This window comes from Triticum dicoccoides, chromosome 6A (genome assembly GCF_002162155.2).
Source record: "Triticum dicoccoides isolate Atlit2015 ecotype Zavitan chromosome 6A, WEW_v2.0, whole genome shotgun sequence".
NCBI classification, from domain to species: Eukaryota; Viridiplantae; Streptophyta; class Magnoliopsida; order Poales; family Poaceae; genus Triticum; species Triticum dicoccoides.
In genome coordinates, this window is record NC_041390.1 from 564,226,719 (window position 1) to 564,247,566 (window position 20,848).

The following is a 20,848-nucleotide window of genomic DNA, read 5'->3' on the forward strand; positions in this document are numbered from 1 at the left end:
GGGGGGTGAATAGGCAACTACCAATTTTTAACTTTTCTTTATCAAATTAAACTTTGCATCAAAGTAGGTTGTCTAGATGTGCAACTAGGTGAGCAACCTATATGATGCAATAACAACAAGCATACAAGCAAGCAAGAGAAGTAACACTAAAGAGCTTGCACAAGTAAAGGTAAGAGATAACCAAGAGTGGATCCGGTGAAGACGAGGATGTGTTACCGAAGTTCCTTCCTTTTGAGGGGAAGTACGTCTCCGTTAGAGCTGTGTGGAGGCACAATGCTCCCCAAGAAGCCACTAGGGCCACCGTATTCTCCTCACGCCCTCACACAATGCGAGATGTCGTGATTCCACTATTGGTGCCCTTGAAGGCGGCGACCGAACCTTTACAAACAAGGTTGGGCAATCTCCACAACTTAATCGGAGGCTCCCAACAAAACCACGAAGCTTCACCACAATGGACTATGGCTCCGTGGTGACCTCAACCGTCTAGGGTGCTCAAACACCCAAGAGTAACAAGATCCGCTAGGGATGAGTGGGGGAATCGAAAATCCCTTGGTGGAAGTGTAGATCGGGGCCTTCTCAACCACTCCCGAGCAAATCAACAAGTTTGATTGGCTAGAGAGATAGATCGGGCGAAAATGGAGCTTGGAGCATTTAATGGAGCTTGAGCATTAATTGAGCTTGAGGGGGAAGAGGTAGGTCAAAGGGAAGAAGGGGACCCCCTTTTATAGTGGGGGCAACAAACCAACCATTGCCCCCACCAACCAGCCCCGCACAGGGAGGTACTACTGCTAAGAGGGGGCGGTACTACCGCTAGGTCAGCGGTACTGCCGCTCCAGCCAGCGGTACTGCCGCGCAGAGAAGATTAGTAGGGAATAGGACCCAACGCGGTACTACCGCGGTGGTAAGGGCGATACTACCGCTCCTGAAATGGTACTACCGCGCGCCCCTACAACCACAACTAGTGCCGCAAAACCCGACATGAGAAAAAGAGCCCTCGAGTCGAGGCGGTAGGAGCCAGACAGCCCAGCGGTACTACGGCAGCGGAGTCATGGGCGGTACTACCGCTGCGAAGCGGAACTGCCGCTTGTGACCCTTCGGCCGTACTACCGATGGTAGTGCGGTACTACTGCTGGGACACAGAAGAGAGAGAGGATCTCTCCAAAGAGGCTGAGGACGAGGCGGTGGTGCCAGGCACCCCAGCGGTACTACTGATGTGGAGTCACGAGCGGTACTACCGCTGCGGAGCGGTACTGCCGCTTGTGGCTCCTCAGCGGTACTACCGCTGGGTTGCGCGGTACTACCGCTGGGACCCAGACAGGACAAAGAAAAGAGGAGAGATCTCTTCAATGGAATGGAAGATCTCGGAGGGTGAGAAGCTGATGTGTATGTGTTGATTCCACCCATGCAATACCCCGGCGGACCCCTTCTTGATAGTACGGTGCCCTCTACGCAACTAGTCCACCGAGTGAGAAACGAAAGAGCTACACCGTCTTGAAAGACACTACGAAGGGAAGAAAACGTCTCGTGCCAGGGATGAATCTGTGAACTACTCAAAGCACATGATTACTCCGCAAACATGTTGTCATCAATCACCAAAACTACCTTGAGAGAGATATGCCGTAACAATCTCCCCCTTTTTGGTGGATTGATGACAACTAGGGATTTGCATAAGGAAAAGGTATAAACGTAAGAAAACTAAGAACTACAAAATATAGACGGGCTCCCCCAGAATGTGTGCGCCTAGAAAGAGGAGCAAAAGGAAAGCAAGACACACACACATCCGGATCAACACTCCCCCTATATTTTATAGTCCAACAAACCTAAGCATAGGATATATGAGAGAAGAGTATATAACAGGACAAGCATGCAACTCATAATATACTACAGTACTGAATAGACATAAGTAATAAGGTAGCGATAGGGAGCATATGTCTCACACCATATGTCTAGAACTAAGGTCTCACGGGCACCAAACCAAACCAAACAAAGACACCGAGAGAACACACAAGAAAACACAAGACGACAAGAGGACAAACTCAAAGCTCGGCAACACAAATCCCTACACTCTCTCCCCCTTTGGCAGCGATACACCAAAAAGGGAAAAGAGCGATGCTATGACTCCAGGTGATGGCAAGTTGAGGATCTCGAACATCATATCTCAGCGTGATCGTCTGCATCTCCGTCGTTGGTCGAAAACTGCTCGGCGTCGGAGTCGGTCCAAGGGCAATGCTGATGAATCCACTCCTCCTCTTCAGTGATCTGACCCTCAGATCCACTGGCAACTATCGCTCCCATCTGACGCATGAGCTCCTTGTGGCGCACCCTGGCATGCTTCTCCGCCACATGAGTCATGTACTGACCATGAGACTCCATGCAGAAAAGCTTCTTCAACTTGTGTTTAAGCTTCTTCGCCCATGATGGTTCAGCACTAGAGGGCCCAAGATCTTCCTCGTGATCATCAGTGGCTGCCCCACCCTCGGTCTCCATGGCAGCAGCAGCAGCAGCAGACGAACCCTCGGATTGAGGTGCTGGGGTGACCCAATTGTCCTTCTTCCTCAGACGCTTGATCTCATGGGAAACCAAGTCTCTAGTTTCCAGCTACACTCTGGGATAGATCTGTGCCCAGGGCCTCTCAATGAGCCTCATGATGAATGGACCATATATCGAGCACTTGCGCTAAGACACGGCAGAGAGAATTTCGGACCACATGACATGAGAAATATCCAGGATCTCTCCAGTGTTTGCTTCCTTCTCATGCTGACAGAAAAGGAGCATGTCCACGAGGTAAGAGTGGACCATATCCAGATTCCCGATCCGAGGGAAGAGAGTCTCACGGAAGATGCGATGAAGAATGTCCAGATATGGAGACAGCTCATAGGTTTTCTTCTCAGTCACTGGATGAACTTTCACAGTGCAGTAGGGACAAAGGGCTTGCTTGTGGGTGGACGTAGCATTGCGGTGAGGGCGGAAACCGACTGGTCTCAAGCCCATGATCCACCACATCAAGTAACTCCATGAAAGCCTTCCACTGGACGGAAAGCAGCTTGCCATTGGTCATCCATGTCAGAATTCTGTCGACGTCCGTCTTAAGATGAACGGTGGCAAAGAATTGAGCCACCAAATATGCATCGAAATCCTTGTTGAATTGCATGATCCTGAGAATGTTCAGCTGAGTGCACATTTGAAGGGCTTCGCCAAAGTACTCCGGGTCCTTCTCCATAGCATCAGTGTCAATGGAGTGAACATCAACAAAGAGATTCTTCTTGGCCTTGATCACATCAAAATAGATGGCAAACTGAAGTCGGTTCCAGAACGGGCGGTTGACCAAAGTGGGTTCTTGGTCCACCTCATAGGGATTGCGGCGACGCCTTTCCCAAAACTCCTTGTTGGTCATCTCAGTCACATTCTTCCCCTTTGGCTTGGTGGAGGATCTCTTCGAGTGCTGAGGAGGTGGAGGAACACTTGCTGGAGGCGGTTGGGTGCTAGAGGAACCACCGGCTGGCTCAGAGGTGCGGTAGCGTTTTGATGTTGCACGCCCAGGGTTGATATGGCGAGCTTGATGCTCAGGATGTTCATCACCTGGAGCCAAACACAAGAACACACAAAACAACCAGAAAGAACGAGCATAAGCCAACAAACACAACAAAAGGATCAAAGAAAAGGCAGGAATATGATGGAGCTTGGCAGGCAGCGGTAGTACCGTGACATGCTCGCGGTAGTACCGCCCAAGCGGTAGTACCGCTCCAAAGAGAGCGGTAGTACCGCTCGAGACGGGGAAACAACAGTTTCTTGCTACCATGGTCAGATCCGGCACTACCGGCCTGCCAAATTCAAAAACATTCCTACCAAACTCTAATCAAGATAGTCTAGTTGCCTTCTCCAACCTACTCAAGCCTAGATTTAGTCAAAAATCTAGAGATGCAACCACCATTGCCCCTAAGAACAAGATCTGAAAAACGAGACAAAAGAAGAGAAGGAACGGGGGCAATACCGGCATCCATGGCAAGAGAATGAGGTGGGGATCGACTCCACCGAAGGAAATGGAGAGGGATGCCCCGGAGACGGAGATCCGCCGGAGCCCTCCCGCGGCGAGAGGAGGCTGGAGAGAGGAAGAGGAAAGAGGGGGCGAAGCGAATGGGTATGGGGGAGAAGAAACCTCCCCCTTCCCCGATATAACCCCCTGGTCCCATCCCTCAGCGGTAGTACCGCGCTGGGGGGCGGTAGTACCACTTATAAGCGGTAGTACCGCACACCACCAGCGGTAGTACCGCCCAGTACGCCACGGCAACCAAACAACATGGCCTAGCTCGAGGAAAAACAAAACGGCAAGAAAAGAGAGCACACCAGCAAACGGCCAAGACACACCTCTTAAAGAGAGGGCGGTGGCCGAGGCCACCTATGTTTGAGTCAAGAGGTATGGCGCCGCAAAGATTTTAACCTTGAGCCCATGACCAAAACTCGTCTTTGAAACACAACTACCATCAATCAATGGTTAAAGAGAAAGACTTGATCAATTTATGCATAATGGGGGGGAGGGAGAGTTCATTGAGAGAACAACACTCCCCCTATGTCCATGCCTACACCTAAACTAGACAGCAAATTGAGCATGGTGGGTTGTGCAAGGGTTCAAGCCACATTGCTCGAATCAATGATATTTAGCTCATGCCTTAACTCGCGAAATCTTGCTTCATCCAAGGACTTCGTGAAAATATCTGCAAGGTTGTCATGAGTGTTGACATAGTTGAGCTCGATCTCTCCTCGCCTAATGTGATCCCGGATGAAGTGATACCGAATCTCAATATGCTTCGTCTTGAAGTGTTGCACCGGGTTGAGAGAGATCTTGATGGCACTTTCATTGTCACACCAAAGAGGCACTTTGTCACAAGTGACACCGTAATCCTTTAAAGTTTGCCTCATCCATAAGAGTTGTGCACAACAACTATCGGCTGCTACATACTCCGCCTCGGTGGATGAGAGAGACACACAACTTTGCTTTTTGGAAGACAAACTTACCAAAGAGCAACCAAGGAATTGGCACCCTCCGGAAGTGAACTTCCTATCCACTTTGTCTCCCGCCCAATCGGAATCCGAGTACCCTACAAGCTTGAAGTTTGATCCTCTTGGGTACCATAAGCCAAAGTTTCGGGTATGAGCCAAATATCGGAAGATTCATTTGACCGCCACATAGTGACTTTCCTTAGGTGCGGCTTGAAACCGTGCACAAATTCCCACACTCAACATGATGTCCGGTCTAGATGCACAAAGGTAAAGCAAGGATCCAATCATGGAGCGATATACCTTTTGATCCAACACTTTACCATTGGGATCTAAGTCAAGTTGGCACTTGGTGGGCATTGGAGTGGAAGCCGGCTTGACGTCACTTAGCTTGAATCTCTTGAGCATGTCTTGAGTGTATTTGGATTGATTGACGAAGGTTCCTTCTCTTCTTTGCTTCACCTCGAACCCTAGAAAGAACTTCAACTCTCCCATGGAGGACATCTCGAACTTTGAGGTCATGAGAGCGGCAAATTCCTCATTGAAAGCTTTGTTAGGAGAACCAAAGATAATATCATCAACATATAATTGACACACAAACAACTCGGGTCGATTAGCCCAACTTCAAAACCACGGTCTTGTAGCAACTCGGTAAGGTGGTCATACCACACACGTGGGGCTTGTTTAAGGCCATAGAGTGCCTTATCGAGTTGATACACATGATCGGGAAAGTAGGGATCCTCGAACCCGGGGGGTTGCTTGACGTAAACCAATTCATTAATAGGACCATTAAGAAAAGCACTCTTCACATCCATTTGTTGTAACTTGAAGTTATGATGAGAAGCATATGCAATCAACATGCGAATGGATTCAAGATGAGCAACGGGAGCAAAGGTTTCACCGTAGTCGATACCCTCGACTTGGGAGTAGCCTTGTTCTACCAAACGAGCCATGTTGCGAATGATAATCCCATGGGCATCTTGCTTGTTCTTAAATATCCACTTGGTTCCTATGACATTGTGATTCCAGGTCGGTCTTGGCACCAATCTCCACACTTTGTTGCGCTCGTAGTTGTTGAGTTCTTCATTCATGGCATTGAGCCAATCCGGATCTTCTAGCGCCTCATAGACCTTGTGGGGTTCCACACAAGAGACAAACGCGTGATGCTCACAATAATTTGCTAATTGTCTACGAGTGCTTACCCCCTTTCTTAAGCTTCCAAGCACATTCTTCATGAGATGATCCTTGGTGGAGAGCTTGGAAGCAACCTTGGCGGCACGACACTCTAATTCTTCCTCGGGGGTGAGACGAGGAGTGGTCACTTGATCATCTTGAGCGTCGTCTTGGGCTTGTTCTTGTTCTTGAACTTGCTCGGAGGAGAGAACTTGACCTTGGGCATCACTTGATGTGTCAACACCGTCTTGAGCGTGATCTTGCCCTTGGTCATGTTCTTGAGGATGAGGGCCTTCATGTTGTTCTTCGGAAGCATGTGGGCCTTGGGTTGGTGATGGCTCCACTTGAGTGGAGCTTTGTCCTTCTCCTTCGGCCACAATGGTTTCATCAATGGGTAGGATAAAGCCAACTCCCATTCTTCTTATGGCTTGGGGAGGAATTTCATCACCTACATCACAAGTGCCACTTTGCTCCACTTGGGAGCCGTTATTCTCATCAAACTCCACGTTACACGTCTCCTCAATAAGTCCCGTGGATTTATTGAGGACACGGTAAGAATGAGAGTTTGTAGCATAACCAACAAATATGCCCTCATAAGCTCTAGCCTCAAATTTAGACAACCGAACACCTTTCTTGAGAATGAAACACTTACACCCGAATACCCGGAAGTACTTGAGGTTGGGCTTGTTACCGGTGAGTATCTCATATGGAGTCTTGTTCAAGCCCTTGCAGAGGTAGAGCCGATTGGATGCATGACACGCGATGTTGATCACTTCAGCCCAAAAGTTGTACGGAGACTTGAACTCCGCCATCATGGTCCTTGTCGCATCCATCAACGTCTGGTTCTTCCTCTCCGCAACACCGTTTTGTTGAGGGGTGTAGGGTGCGGAATATTGATGCTTGATTCCCTCATCACTAAGAAACTCATCCAAGGTGTAGTTCTTGAACTCGGTGCCGTTGTCACTTCTTATTGTCAAGATCTTTGCATTGTGTTGACGTTGTGCTTCATTTGCAAAGTCAATGACGGTTTGTTGGGTCTCGCTCTTCCTCTTGAAGAAATACACCCACGTGTACCTTGAGTAGTTATCCACAATCACCAAGCAATACTTCCTACCTCCAAGACTATCGAAGGATGGAGGCCCAAAGAGATCCATGTGAAGGAGCTCCAAAGGCCTCTTTGAATAAATGATAGCGTGGGAGGGTGAGCCTTCTCATGTAGCTTTCCTTCGATACAAGCACTGCAAGCACGATCTTTAGCAAAACTAACATTCGTTAGTCCACGGACATGGTCCCCCTTGAGGAGACTTTGCAAAGATCTCATATTGACATGGGCTAAACGGCGATGCCAAAGCCATCCCACATCAACTTTAGCCATTAGGCATGTCGCGGTCTTAGTGGGCCGTTCCGAAAAGTTAATCACATATAGACCGTTCTCGACATGCCCAACAAAGGCTACTTTAAGAGTCTTGCTCCACAAGAGGGCCACGGTATCGATATCAAAGAAAGTGGCAAAGCCCATGATTGCAAGTTGACGAATGGAAAGTAAATTGTATGCAAGGGACTCAACAAGCATGACATTCTCTATCGTGAGATCATGAGAGATGACCACCTTGCCAAGTCCCAATACCTTAGAAGATGTGGCGTCACCCCACTCGACATTGGTGGGCATAGATGGAACCTTGTGCATGTCCACCACCAAGTCCTTGCTTCCGGTCATATGATTTGTAGCTCCGCTATCGAGCAACCATGATCCCCCGCCGGAAGCAAACACCTACAAGAGATCAATGCTTGGTTTTAGGTACCCATTTTGTAATGGGTCCTTTGATGTTAGTAACAAGGGTCTTTGGAACCCAAATAGACCATTCAATGTATTCATGAAGAGAACCAACAAATTTGGCATAAACATGCCCATCACTAGCACGGCATAACACATAAGAAGGATTAAAATCGCCGACTTTGTTGGGAGGGGTGACATTGCCCTTCTTGACATTGCCACCCTTTGCATTGTTCTTCTTCTTCTCCTCGGAGGCACTCTCTCCCTCCTTCACAAAGGTTTGCATGAGAGGATGAGGTCGTTTGGTCTTGTCATTCTTCTTCTTGTTCTTGGAGTCGGGCACATACCCAACCCCTTCCTTGGCCACAACTCCCTTTTGGTTGATCAAGAGATCGTTGAGGTTCTTCTTGCCTTGTATGCAAGTAGCAAGACCTCTCTCAAGTTGCCCCTTTAGCTTAGCGTTCTCCTCAACGAGATGCACATGCTCACAACACGGGTTAGTAGCATTTGCATTATCAATTAACATCATACGAGGGAAAGTGGCTTTTTCCTTGGTTAGCTTTACTTGAAGTTGATCATGAGACTCTTTGAGGCTAGCATGAGCACCCTTCAAGACCTTGTGAGCCTTGTCAAGTAGATCAAACTCCTCTTTGAGTCTAGCAAGATCAACCTCAAGTTCGGCCTTCTCGGAGTTTTGCACATGAGAAACTATGAGAACATGATCATAATCTTTCTTTAACTTAGCATGATCAACATTGTGTGACTCCTCAAGAGCCAAACGAAGACCACGCTCTTCCTCAAGAGCATTGGAAAGATCCGAAATCTCATCGGCATAGTCACGACTATGCCCTTCCATCTTAGTGATGGTGTCTTCGTGAGCCCCGATCATGTCATTGGCTTCACCAAGTTGTTCCAAGAGAGCAACAAAGTGCTTCTTGGATTTTCCCTTGAGTTTTCCCATAAAGGCCTCAAACTAATTAGCCTCCACATTAGCTCCCTCAAGTTCATTAATGCTATCCGTCGGAGAAGGATGATTAATGATGGTAGTTTTGATGTTGGGGGTTACCTTGTTGGTGGTTTTAGCCATGAGGCACTTGGCGGTGATGCTCTCATTGGGTGAGTCGAAGAGAGACACCCGTGAAGTCGTGGCAATGGCAACGGAGGCCATGGCAACCGACTCATCACCTTCATCATCGTCATCATCCTCATTGTACTCTTCTTGTACCACCAATGCCTTGGGAGGAGTCTTCTTGGTGAAGTTGCTCTTGTTGGGGAACGACTTGGCCTTGTCCTTTCGGATGAGCTTGCCACCATTGTCTTCTCTCTTCTCATACGGGCACTCCGCAACAAAATGACTCACGTTGCCGCAATTGTAGCAAGTCCTTACACGTTGCTTGCTCTTCGTGCCACTTGAGTTGTTTTTGCTAAAGTTTGGCCTTGAGTTTTTCTTGCTCCAAAATTGCCTTAAAGCAAGTGCCATGTGTTCATGATACGCATACTTCGTATCTTCGGGGTTGCTCTCCTCTTCTTCCTCTTCTTCTTCTTCAACGGTGAGCTTGGCCTTCAATGCAAGGTTATGCTTCTTTGCCCGTTGAGAACGGAGCACCGCATTGTCGGCGGTCTTGTCCAAAATGTTCATGGCCACAAACTCATCCAACACTTCGCTTGAGGTCAAAGTGTGGAAGTACGGTCTTTGACGAATGACGGAGGACATGGCCTTGTGGTAAGGCATCATTGCCTTGAGGAATTTGCGCTTGATCCAATTATCAGCCGTGTCCTTGCTCCCGTGATCTCGTAGTGAGACCGCGAGTTTAGTTACTCTCCGATAAAGCTCACGAGGTTCTTCATCTTCTTTCATAGCAAACTCATCGGCCTCATCTTGCACCACTTCATAGTTGGAGCGTTGAATGCTTGCGCTTCCCTGGTAGAGAGAGACAACACAATGCCATGCATCTTTGGACAAGGCGAAGGGACGAATATGAGGTAGGTCTTCGGGTGGAATTGCATCTTGAATGATGAAGAGAGCATTCTCATTGAATTGATTATCCGCGGCTTCTTGAGGAGTGAAGTTGCTTGGATCATGCAGATAGAAACCTTCTTCAATGATTCTCCAAAGGTTAGTGTTCACATGATTTAAATGACGTTTAAAGCGGTAAACCCAGGAATCAAAGTCCTCATTTTTCACAATCTTAGGGGGAGGACCAACATGATTCAAATGAGTAGAAGGAACCGGTCCACCATAAACAAGTGGTGGTTCCACATGAGCAAAGATGCCGGTGCCACTTTTACCACTAGAAGGAGCCTTTTCACTACTAGCTTCCCCCTTGTCGGGGATAGCATCCGTCACCTTGTCGGTGGGGTCACCCACTTTCAACGGTGCGGTGGATAGTTTAATCCCCTCAAGAAATTTAGTAAACATGCTTTCAACCTCGGTCGTCATGGAGGTCTTCAATGTCTCTAAGGCCACATTGAACTCCTCACGAGAGATCGAGGTTCCCCCATCGCCCGTAGACGAGATCGGATTCACACCGGAGTGTTCCTCCACACCGTCTACGGTATCAACCATACCCTTTGGACGGTAAAGTCCTTAATAAAGAGACGAGGCTCTGATACCAATTGAAAGGATCGATATGGTTGACTAGAGGGGGGGGGGGTGAATAGGCAACTACCAATTTTTAACTTTTCTTTATCAAATTAAACTTTGCATCAAAGTAGGTTGTCTAGATGTGCAACTAGGTGAGCAACCTATATGATGCAATAACAACAAGCATAAAAGCAAGCAAGAGAAGTAACACTAAAGAGCTTGCACAAGTAAAGGTAAGAGATAACCAAGAGTGGATCCGATGAAGACGAGGATGTGTTACCGAAGTTCCTTCCTTTTGAGGGGAAGTACGTCTCCGTTAGAGCGGTGTGGAGGCACAATGCTCCCCAAGAAGCCACTAGGGCCACCGTATTCTCCTCACGCCCTCACACAATGCGACATGCCGTGATTCCACTATTGGTGCCCTTGAAGGCCGCGACCGAACCTTTACAAACAAGGTTGGGGCAATCTCCACAACTTAATCGAAGGCTCTCAACAAAACCATGAAGCTTCACCACAATGGACTATGGCTCCGTGGTGACCTCAACCGTCTAGGGTGCTCAAACACCCAAGAGTAACAAGATCCGCTAGGGATGAGTGGGGGAATCGAAAATCCCTTGGTGGAAGTGTAGATCGGGGCCTTCTCAACCACTCTCGAGCAAATCAACAAGTTTGATTGGCTAGAGAGATAGATCGGGCGAAAATGGAGCTTGGAGCATTTAATGGAGCTTGAGCATTAATGGAGCTTGAGGGGGAAGAGGTAGGTCAAAGGGAAGAAGGGGACCCCCTTTTATAGTGGGGGCAACAAACCAACCGTTGCCCCCACCAACCAGCCCCGCACAGGGCGGTACTACCGCTAAGAGGGGGCGGTACTACCGCTAGGTCAGCGGTACTGCCGCTCCAGCCAGCGGTACTGCCGCGCAGAGAAGACTAGTAGGGAATAGGACCCAACGCGGTACTACCGCGGCGGTAAGGGCGGTACTACCGCTCCTGAAATGGTACTACCGCCTCTACAACCGCAACTAGTGCCGCAAAACCCGACACGAGAAAAAGAGCCCTCGAGTTGAGGCGGTAGGAGCCAGACAACCCAGCGGTACTACGACAGCGGGGTCACGGGCGGTACTACCGCTACGGAGCGGGACTGCCGCTTGTGACCCTTCGGCCGTACTACCGCTGGGACACAGAAGAGAGAGAGAGAGGATCTCTCCAAAGAGGCTAAGGACGAGGCGGTGGTGCCAGGCACCCCAGCGGTACTACTACTGTGGAGTCACGGGCGGTACTACCGCTACGGAGCGGTACTGCCGCTTGTGGCTCCTCAACGGTACTACCGCTGGGTTGCGCATACTACTGCTGGGACCCAGACAGGACAAAGAAAAGAGGAGAGTTCTCTTCAATGGAATGGAAGAGCTCGGAGGGTGAGAAGCTGATGTGTACGTGTTGATTCCACCCATGCAATACCCCAGCGGACCCCCTCTTGATAGTACGGTGCCCTCTATGCAACTAGTCCACCGAGAGAGAAACGAAAGAGCTACACCGTCTTGAAAGACACTCCGAAGGGAAGAAAACGTCTCGTGCGAGGGATGAATCTGTGAACTACTCAAAGCACATGATTAGTCCGCAAACATGTTGTCATCAATCACCAAAACTACCTTGAGAGAGATATGCCGTAACAGTACTCACGGTTGACACGAATCCAAAAGGTTGATATCTTTTGTTCGGGGCCGACCATTGGGTCTTGCCCAATGTACCTCCAACACTCACAAAGGAGCTTGTCCTCGACCGTCGTGTATGCCTTCGTCCGCTTGCTCTTGCACTTCGGCTTCGCCCCGGCCACTTGGTTGGCGAGCTCGTCCTCGAACAAAGGCTCCCCGTCGATTTCCAACTCATCCTCTTCCTCGCCCGTAGTCCTCCGGAAACTCGTGGTGCAGCGGGAAGCCGTCCAGGTCCAGGCCGACCTGATCTTGCATGAAGGCATCGTACATGCCAGCTTGATCATAGGTCGCCGGTGTGAACGTCCCTCGGCCGTCCTGGCTTTGGCTCTCATCGGGATCGTAGCCAGCCGCGATGGCACCGCCAGCGGCCGCCGGACCACCCTCGAAGATGATGCTCTCCATGAAACGGGTGGCCATCTCGTTGGCGGCGGCCGCCGGCATTCTATCGAACAGGTTGCGGGCGTCGGGGAGCACGTCGGCTGGCATCTCCTGCGCGTGTTTCCTGGTCCCACCGGATGGCGAGGCATCAGCCACCGGGGTGGCATTGAGGTCGATGGGCGCGGGCGTGGAAGGAGCCACCACTCTCACCTCCGGCGAGCATTCCCCGGAGAGTTGGGAGGCATGCAGGTAGTTGTGGAAGCCGGGGATCAGGTGCGTCGCCGACGCGCGCGGTGACTTCGGCAGCACCATCTGAGGAAACGCGGACTAGCTGGTGCTGGTCGCGGCCATGGCGGCGTTGATGAGCCTGTGTTGGCCAGGGTTTAACTCTAGGTAGAACAGTGCCTCCCTCGTTGCCGCCGCGATGCAGACGTTGGTGTCCTCCTGCTGTGCGATGGTGCTACGTCTTGAGCTTGCGTTGGTTTTCCCCGAAGAGGAAGGGATGATGCAACAGAGTAGCGTAAGTATTTCCCTCAGTTTTTGAGAACCAGGGTATCAATCCAGTAGGAGGCCACGCTCAAGTCCCTCGTACCTGCACAAAGTGATAGCTACTCGCAACCAACGCGATTAGGGGTTGTCAATCCCTTCACGGTCACTTACGAGAGTGAGATCTGATAGATATAATATTTTTGATATTTTTGGTATAAAGATGCAAAGTAAAAAGCAAAGCAAGATTAAAGTGATGGAGATTGATATGATGAGAATAGACCTGGGGGCCATAGATTTCACTAGTGGCTTCTCTCAAGAGCATAAATATTCTACGATGGGTGAACAAATTACCGTTGAGCAATTGACAGAATTGAGCATAGTTATGCGAATATCTAGGCATGATCATGTATATAGGCATCATGTCCGTGACAAGTAGACCGAAACGATTCTGCATCTACTACTATTACTCCACTCATCGACCGCTATCCAGCATGCATCTAGAGTATTAAGTTAAAAACAGAGTAACGCTTTAAGCAAGATGACATGATGTAGAGAGATAAATTCATGCAATATGAAATAAACCCCATCTTGTTATCCTTGATGGCAACGATGCAATACGTGCCTTGCTGCCCCTTCTGTCACTGGGAAATGACACCGCAAGATCGAACCCAAGGCTAAGCACTTCTCCCATGGTAAGGATTACCAATCTAGTTGGCCAAACCAAACGGATAATTCGAAGAGACTTGCAAAGATAACCAATCATACATAAAAGAATTCAGAGAAGATTCAAATATTATTCATAGATAGACTTGATCATAAACCCACAATTCATTGGTCTCAACAAACACACCGCAAAAAGAAGATTACATCAAATAGATCTCCACAAGAGAGGGGGATAACTTTGTATTGAGATCCAAAAAGAGAGAAGAAGCCTAGCTACTAACTATGGACCCGAAGGTCTGAGGTAAACTACTCACACTTCATCGAAGAGGCTATGATGATGTAGAAGCCCTCCGTGATGACAGCCCTCTTCCGACGGAGCTCCGGAACAGGCCCCAAGATGGGATCTCGTGGATACAGAAAGTTGCGGCGGTGGAATTATGTTTTTGGCTCCTGTTCTGATCGTTTGGGGGTACGTAGGTATATATAGGAGGAAGGAGTACGTCGGAGGAGCACCGAGGGGCCCATAAGGCAGGGGGCACGCCCTAGGGGGGGCGCCCCCCACCCTCGTGACCGCCTCTTTGACTCCTTGGAGTAGGGTCCAAGTCTTCCGGATCACGTTCGGTGAGAAAATCACGTTCCCGGAGATTTTATTCCGTTTGGACTCCGTTTGATATTCCATTTCTTCGAAACACTGAAATAGGCAAAAAATAGCAATTCTGGGCTGGGCCTCCGGTTAATAGGTTAATCCCAAAATAATATAAAAGTGGAAAATAAAGCCCAATATAGTCCAAAACAGTAGATAATATAGCATGGAGCAATCAAAAATTATAGATACGTTGAAGACGTATCAGACGGCAGCAAGGGCGGCTGCGGTTGCTGCTTCGTCCCTTGGTCCCTTGCGTCTGCCACGTGCCTTCGGCCCTTCCTCTTGACCGGCTGCACGACCCGCTCCTCCGGCGTCAGCTTCTTCTTGGGCGGCGCAGCGGTCTTGTGAGCGCGTGGGGCTTGCCTTTGCTGGTGGGGGGCGGAGGAGAGGCCGGACGAGGCGAGGGAGGCGAGGCCGGCGGCATCATCGAGGGCGTCATCTATGGCGAGCGGCCGGGAGTGCGCGGGCGGGAGGATTTTTGGGAAATTGGAGGGAATGGTGGATGCGTTGCCACCAACTGGCGGGCCAGGGGGAATATTTGCCGCATGGCACGCGCGGCCGTCTCGTGTCCACGGCGACGCACATCAGGCTAAAAATGGTGTGTCGGCAGGCGGACGAAAAGCAGACGCGCGTCCGTTTGGGCCGACGCGTTGTGCCGACTTTTCTTCCGCCACGATCCAAACGAGCACACGTGGACGAAATGGGTCGGTATGTTGGAGTTGCTCTAATGGATATAACACCGACTGAGATTATGTTATGTCTTGGTCGACTGAGACTTAGGAAGACTCTTACCGATTTTACATGCCGTTAATCCCCGGCAAACAATCAAGCAGTCTAACTCTACTGAGCGGCCATCACGGCTGTTTTCTAAGCAAAGGAGCACAGTGGCTACGTAATCTGCCGGCGCCGGCCATGACTAGGGAAGCATCGGACCGCGGTTTGGCCGGCGTAAAGTTTGCACCCCCCGGCGCCACTAGCCCACCATGCATGGAAGCTCAGAGCATCTTCAGCCGTTGGCCCTCCAGGGGCGCCTAAAATCGCCCCCGGGGATGAGCCGGTGCAAAAACCGGGTCTGGGGTCGAGTTAGTCCCCAGCCGCCGGTCCCAGGGCCGTCCCCAGGTGCGTTTAAAATAATTTAAAAAATATAGCAAAATTCAAAGTTCGGCGAAGTTCGGCATATATTACATTTAAAAAGCGGGTTTTTATTACATAATATATATAATTGAAAAAAGAACTGACTAAAAGCGGAGTAGTAGTCGTCGTCGTCGTCGTCATCCGGCTTCTCCTCCTTGACGCGGCCGTCCCTGGTGGACCCCTGACCGGCGTCGCCTATGCGAGCTGGTGGCGGCGGCGCGGCGTCGTCGTCGCTGTCCTCGATGACGACGATTCCTCTCTCGTCGCGGCCCCGGCGGCGCTGCGCGAATCGCCGCAGGGCGGCGCACTGGCGCTCCCTCGCCATCTTCAGGGAGTCCGCGCGCGCCCATTCTAGGGCCGCGTCGTCGTCGAGCTCGACGTCGCCGCCGTGCTCCGTCTTCACCGCGGGGAGGCCCGGCTCTGTCTTCACCGGCGCCAGGCCCGGCTCCGTCTTGGGCTTGACGAAGCGCGGAGGAGCCGACGAGGGGGCGCGCCGGCCGCCCTCATTGATGACGATGCCGGAGCTGCAAGTGCGCCGGCCGAGCGGCGTCTCCGCCGCGGGCTCGGCCTTGACGCCGAGCAGCGCCGGAGCGCCGGACGAGTGTGAGGAAGAGCGGGAGGAGGAGGAAGATGAGGAGGCGCCGAACCTCCTGGGCAACCATTGCCCGTCGTGTCGGCGGTGAGCCGTGGCCGTGGGGCCGCCCTCGCCGGGGGTATGCCAACGGCGGGTCGTTGCCGCCCTCGAGGTACGTCAGAACGCCCTCGAGGGTGCGGCCGGGGACACCCCACCACATGTGGCGTCCCTCACTGTTCTTCGGTCCGCCCACCACCGGCGTGCCGTTGGTGGACGCCATCCTCTGTTGCTGTCGGCGCTGGAAATACGTCGTCCACGCCGCTATGTTGTCGGCGGCGTACTCGGGGAGGGCGAGCTGGGCGTTGGTGAGGGAGACGCGCACGACGTCGACCTCGTCGGCGAAGTAGCCCGGTTTCGCCACGGCGTCGGGCAACGGGGGAATGGGCACTCCCCCGTTGCTGAGTCTCCACCCCGTTGGCCCGGCGCGCATGTCCGACGACGCCGGGATGTTCGCCTGGAACAGGAGTCAAGATTCCTGTTCGCGGAGCGATCGGCGGCCGAAGCCGTTGGCCGCGGCCTCATCGCCGGGGAATCGCTCGGCCATCGGGAGAGGGAGGGAGGGAGAGGGAGGGCTCGGCGGCGGCGCTCGGGGGAGGTAGAGGGCGGGCTAGGGCTGGTGTGGCCAGAGCCAAGGGAAGCCACCGGCTTATATAGCGCGCCGCCCCGTGACGCGCCGCCCGTGAGGAATCACTGGTAAGGCTGACCGGCGGCAGCCTTGCCATTGATTCATCGCGGAAAACCGTGGCGTTCGGGGAAGGAGACGCGCGGTGTCGCTGACGCGGCGGGCCCGCGGCTCTTTCGCGCCAAAACCGCTCGCCCCGGCGCCCCCCAGCGTGCCGGGTTCGGCTTGGGTCCGCCGGCGCTAAATTCGGTCCAGATCGGTGAAAATCGGGCTCCTGAAGACGTGACTGGGTCAATTTTTCTACGCCGGCGCGAAAAAAACGCCTAGGAGGCCTTTATAGGGGCGCGGCTGGAGATGCTCTCATCGATGAGTTCACTGAAACATATCCATCCGCCCAAAGCTGACCCTATGCTCTTGGGAACCTTCCGCGGACAGCTGTGGCGCTCATCGATAGGCGACGGGAATCTGCCCAGCCATGTCGTCATCCGTTGGAGCGGGAATAGAGTATCGCCCCAAATTTGACTCGCGTGCGTCGCCGCTGCGTCTGGAGCCGTGCCCGGAAGCAACTGGGCAGCGCGGCGCGCGGCGCGAGCGACACGCTCCGGCGTGCGCGCGCTGCACAGCTCATCGCTGCCCCCGCTCTGTCCCCCCGCCCGCCACGCCATACCCATACCACCCTTCCCTCCCCGGATCATACCTTATGCCGCACGTAGGACGGTAGGGGTACACGAGAGGAGTAGGATAGGAACCATCGCCGAAGTCGCACGAGCCGGGGCGCGACCACGCCTATAAATAAGAGCCATGAGCGGGTGCAATTCCACTCATCCCATCACCACAGCACCAAGTCACAAGCAAGAGTAGGAGCTCGATCACCGAGTGTTAGCTCTCACAGTTCGCAAGTGTTTCGTTTAAGCAAGTCGGCAATGGCTACGATTGCTCTGATAGTGGCCATGGTGCTCAGCCTGGCGCAGCTCTCCGCCGGGAGCAGGAGGCTGATGGAGCTGTACGTGCCTCCGGAGAGCGACCGGCTCACGTACCACCAGGGCGGCGTGCTCGGCGGCGACATCCCCGTGTCCATCCTCTGGTACGGCAAGTTCACGCCCGCGCAGAGGTCCATCGTCGCCGACTTCGTCGTCTCGCTGAACTCCGCGCCCAACGGGGCCGCCACGCCCTCGGTCGGGCAGTGGTGGGGCACCATCGAGCAGCTCTACCTGTCGAAAGCCGCTGCCGCTAACGGCCACGCCGGTGCTACGCATGTGCTCCTCGCCGAGCAGGTGACCGACGAGCAGTGCTCCCTCGGCACGTCGCTAACCCTGGCCCAGATCGACCAGCTCGCCGCGAGCGTCGGCGCCAAGAAGGGCGGCATCGCGCTGGTGTTCACCGACGAGGACGTGGCCGTGGAGGGCTTCTGCAGCAGCCGGTGCGGCAGGCACGGGTCGTCCGCCGGCGGCGACTCCACGCACATCTGGGTGGGCAACTCCGTGAAGCAGTGCCCCGGGCAGTGCGCGTGGCCGTTCGCGCAGCCGCAGTACGGGCCGCAGGGCGCGCCACTGGTGGCGCCCAACGGCGACGTCGGGATGGACGGCATGGTGATGGTCCTCGCCACCATGGTGGCCGGCACCGTGAGCAACCCGTACGGGGACGGCTACTACCAGGGCCCCAAGGGCGCGTCCCTGGAGGCCTGCACGGCGTGCCCCGGCGTCTACGGCAGCGGCGCGTACCCGGGCTACGCCGGCAACCTGCTCGTCGACCCCGCCACCGGCGCCAGCTACAATGCCAACGGCGCCAACGGGAGGAAGTACCTGCTCCCGGCGTTGTACGACCCCGCCACGGCATCCTGCAACACGCTTGTCTAGTCCCATGCGTCCATCCGGGCACGGCCAGACTTTCCCTGTACGCTTGAGAAGTTGTACATAGTGTAACGTGTTGGAAGAAATGGAAATTGCTTCGTTCGTTTATATCGGCATCTGTTCCGGCCCATAAAGAACTTCTTTTTTCCTCATATAAATTCATCTTCTTTTTTTGCCTTTTTTAGAAGAATCTTTCTTTTTTGCTAATCCCTTTTCGGTCGTGGTTTTTTCTTTAGCGAATACTATTCAGATCGCGGCTATAGATCATTGTCAGCTTTTTTTTAGACAACCTTGTGAAACTTTATTCATCCGTCACAATGTTTAAAGGGACGAAGGGAATTTCATTGGGCTGGCCTAACCAAACATGACGGCCACGTCTAAGAGTTAAAGTATGTTTCGCTAAATTGTGAGCTTTGACATTTGAGCTCCTAAGATCATGATCTAAAAATCATGAAGTAAAAGAAGAAATTTGTTGATTGATCTCCCGAATAATTGCTCCGTACGTGGTTGCACTTCCCTTCTTGATCTCCTGGACCACCCCCTTGGAGTCGGACGCCATATATAACATGTCTAGGTTCAAATCCATCGCCAAGGAGAAACCCTCTCGAATTGCACATGCCTCCAATGTGGCTGGGTCGACCAAGTTGAACACCATAGCAGATGCTCACAGGAATCCTCCTCCTGAGTCCCGACAAATTGTAGCAACTGAACCATAGCGGCCTCCCCGGCCTACAGCTGCATCTACATTAATCTTGGAGTGGTATTCTTGGGGTGCTAACCAACCAGCGGGGCATATAGTGGAAGTCACCCTTGTAACTTTCTTTGGTGAAAGCACCTGAATATCTTGCAAATAGAAATTGATAAAGCTGTGGATGGCGTGTGGACTTTTATGGATGTCTTCATGGATAGTTTTTCTTCGCGCCCCCCAAATCGCCCAAAGTGACACGGCCGCCCTGACGAATTCTTCAGTGGGTAGCGCTTCCTGTAACTTGAACAACCACTTCTTCGCGCACTCCTGCTCGTTCATACTTAGCTGATCAAGAATCACATCAGATGATAGTGCCCAAGTACTCCGTGAGACCGGGCAATCCAGTAAGGCATGTCTCCAAGTATCACGAACTCCGCAGAGGTGACATGCCGCCGTGGTTGCCATATTGCGCCTTAGCAAGAGCTCACCCGATGGAATAGAGTGTTTGGCCAAACGCCATAAGAAAACTTTGATCTTTGACGGGACTCGCAGCTTCCAAACTGAATTCCATTTTCTTCTTTCCCCCCTGAGCTGTTGATGCTTCTTCTCTCCCTTCCAACCAATCCTCCCGACGGCCTTCGTCCGGACAAGTATCCGATAGGCAGAGCTAACTGAGAAATTTCCCCTCGGCTCCTCTTCCCAGGCCCAGAAGTCATCAACCCTTCGCATGCATAGTGGGATCTGTAGTATTGCTTCTGCATCTATGGGTGTGAAGACCGATCTTATCAACTCCACCGGCCACGACGTTGTAGTTGTTTCAATGAGCCCCGACACATGCAGCGGTGGCGACGGGACTAAAGATGTAATCGACCTTTTGTAACTTTGCTTCAGAATCCAGTTGTCGCGCCAGATGTTAGTGGACTCGCCATGACCAATTCTCTGTGTAATGCCCTGCGACATGATATCCCTTCCGTCTAGGATAGCCCTCCAGATTTGCGAAGGATGCGCTCCCAGCTCCGCATCAAGCAAAGAACAATCTGGGTGGTAAATGGACTTTAGTATTCTTGCGCTCAATGACTCCGTGTCATTTTGTATCCTCCATGCTTGCCTAGCAAGAAGAGCTAGATTAAACAGCTCCAAATCTCGAAAACCAAGTCCTCCCATATATTTTGGTCTGACCATAATATCCCAAGCGACCCAGGCTGGTTTTCGTTTTCCTCGTTTGCTGCCCCACCAGAATTGTCTGATTATTGAAGTAATACTCTCACATAATCCTCTAGGAAGTCTGAAACATGACATGGAAATCACCGGGATTGCTTGGGCAATTGATTTGATCAACACCTCCTTGCCTGCTGCAGACAATAGTTTCTCCATCCATCCTTTAATCTTCTCCCACACCCTATCACGCAAATATTTAAAGGTGTCATTCTTCGAGTGTCCAACGTCGGTGGGCATCCCCAGATATCTCTCACTTAGGGACTCATTCTGCACTTGTAATTTATTTTTGAT

At 52.0% G+C, this 20,848-nt stretch overlaps 1 protein-coding gene across 1 annotated transcript; it reads left to right on the top strand.

The window, feature by feature from the left end:
• Positions 1–17,559: 17,559 nt before the first annotated feature.
• LOC119317950 (protein PHOSPHATE-INDUCED 1-like) lies at positions 17,560–18,759 on the top strand. Its single transcript, XM_037592458.1, has one exon. It carries the CDS (start codon positions 17,725–17,727, stop codon positions 18,655–18,657), a length of 933 nt encoding a protein of 310 aa, XP_037448355.1. The 5' UTR covers positions 17,560–17,724; the 3' UTR covers positions 18,658–18,759.
• The last annotated feature ends 2,089 nt before the right edge of the window (positions 18,760–20,848 follow it).

What these genes read in the sequence shown, in the direction of transcription:
- LOC119317950 (XM_037592458.1), top strand. Translation starts at nt 17,725, where the DNA reads ATGGCTACGATTGCTCTGATAGTGGCCATGGTGCTCAGCCTGGCGCAG.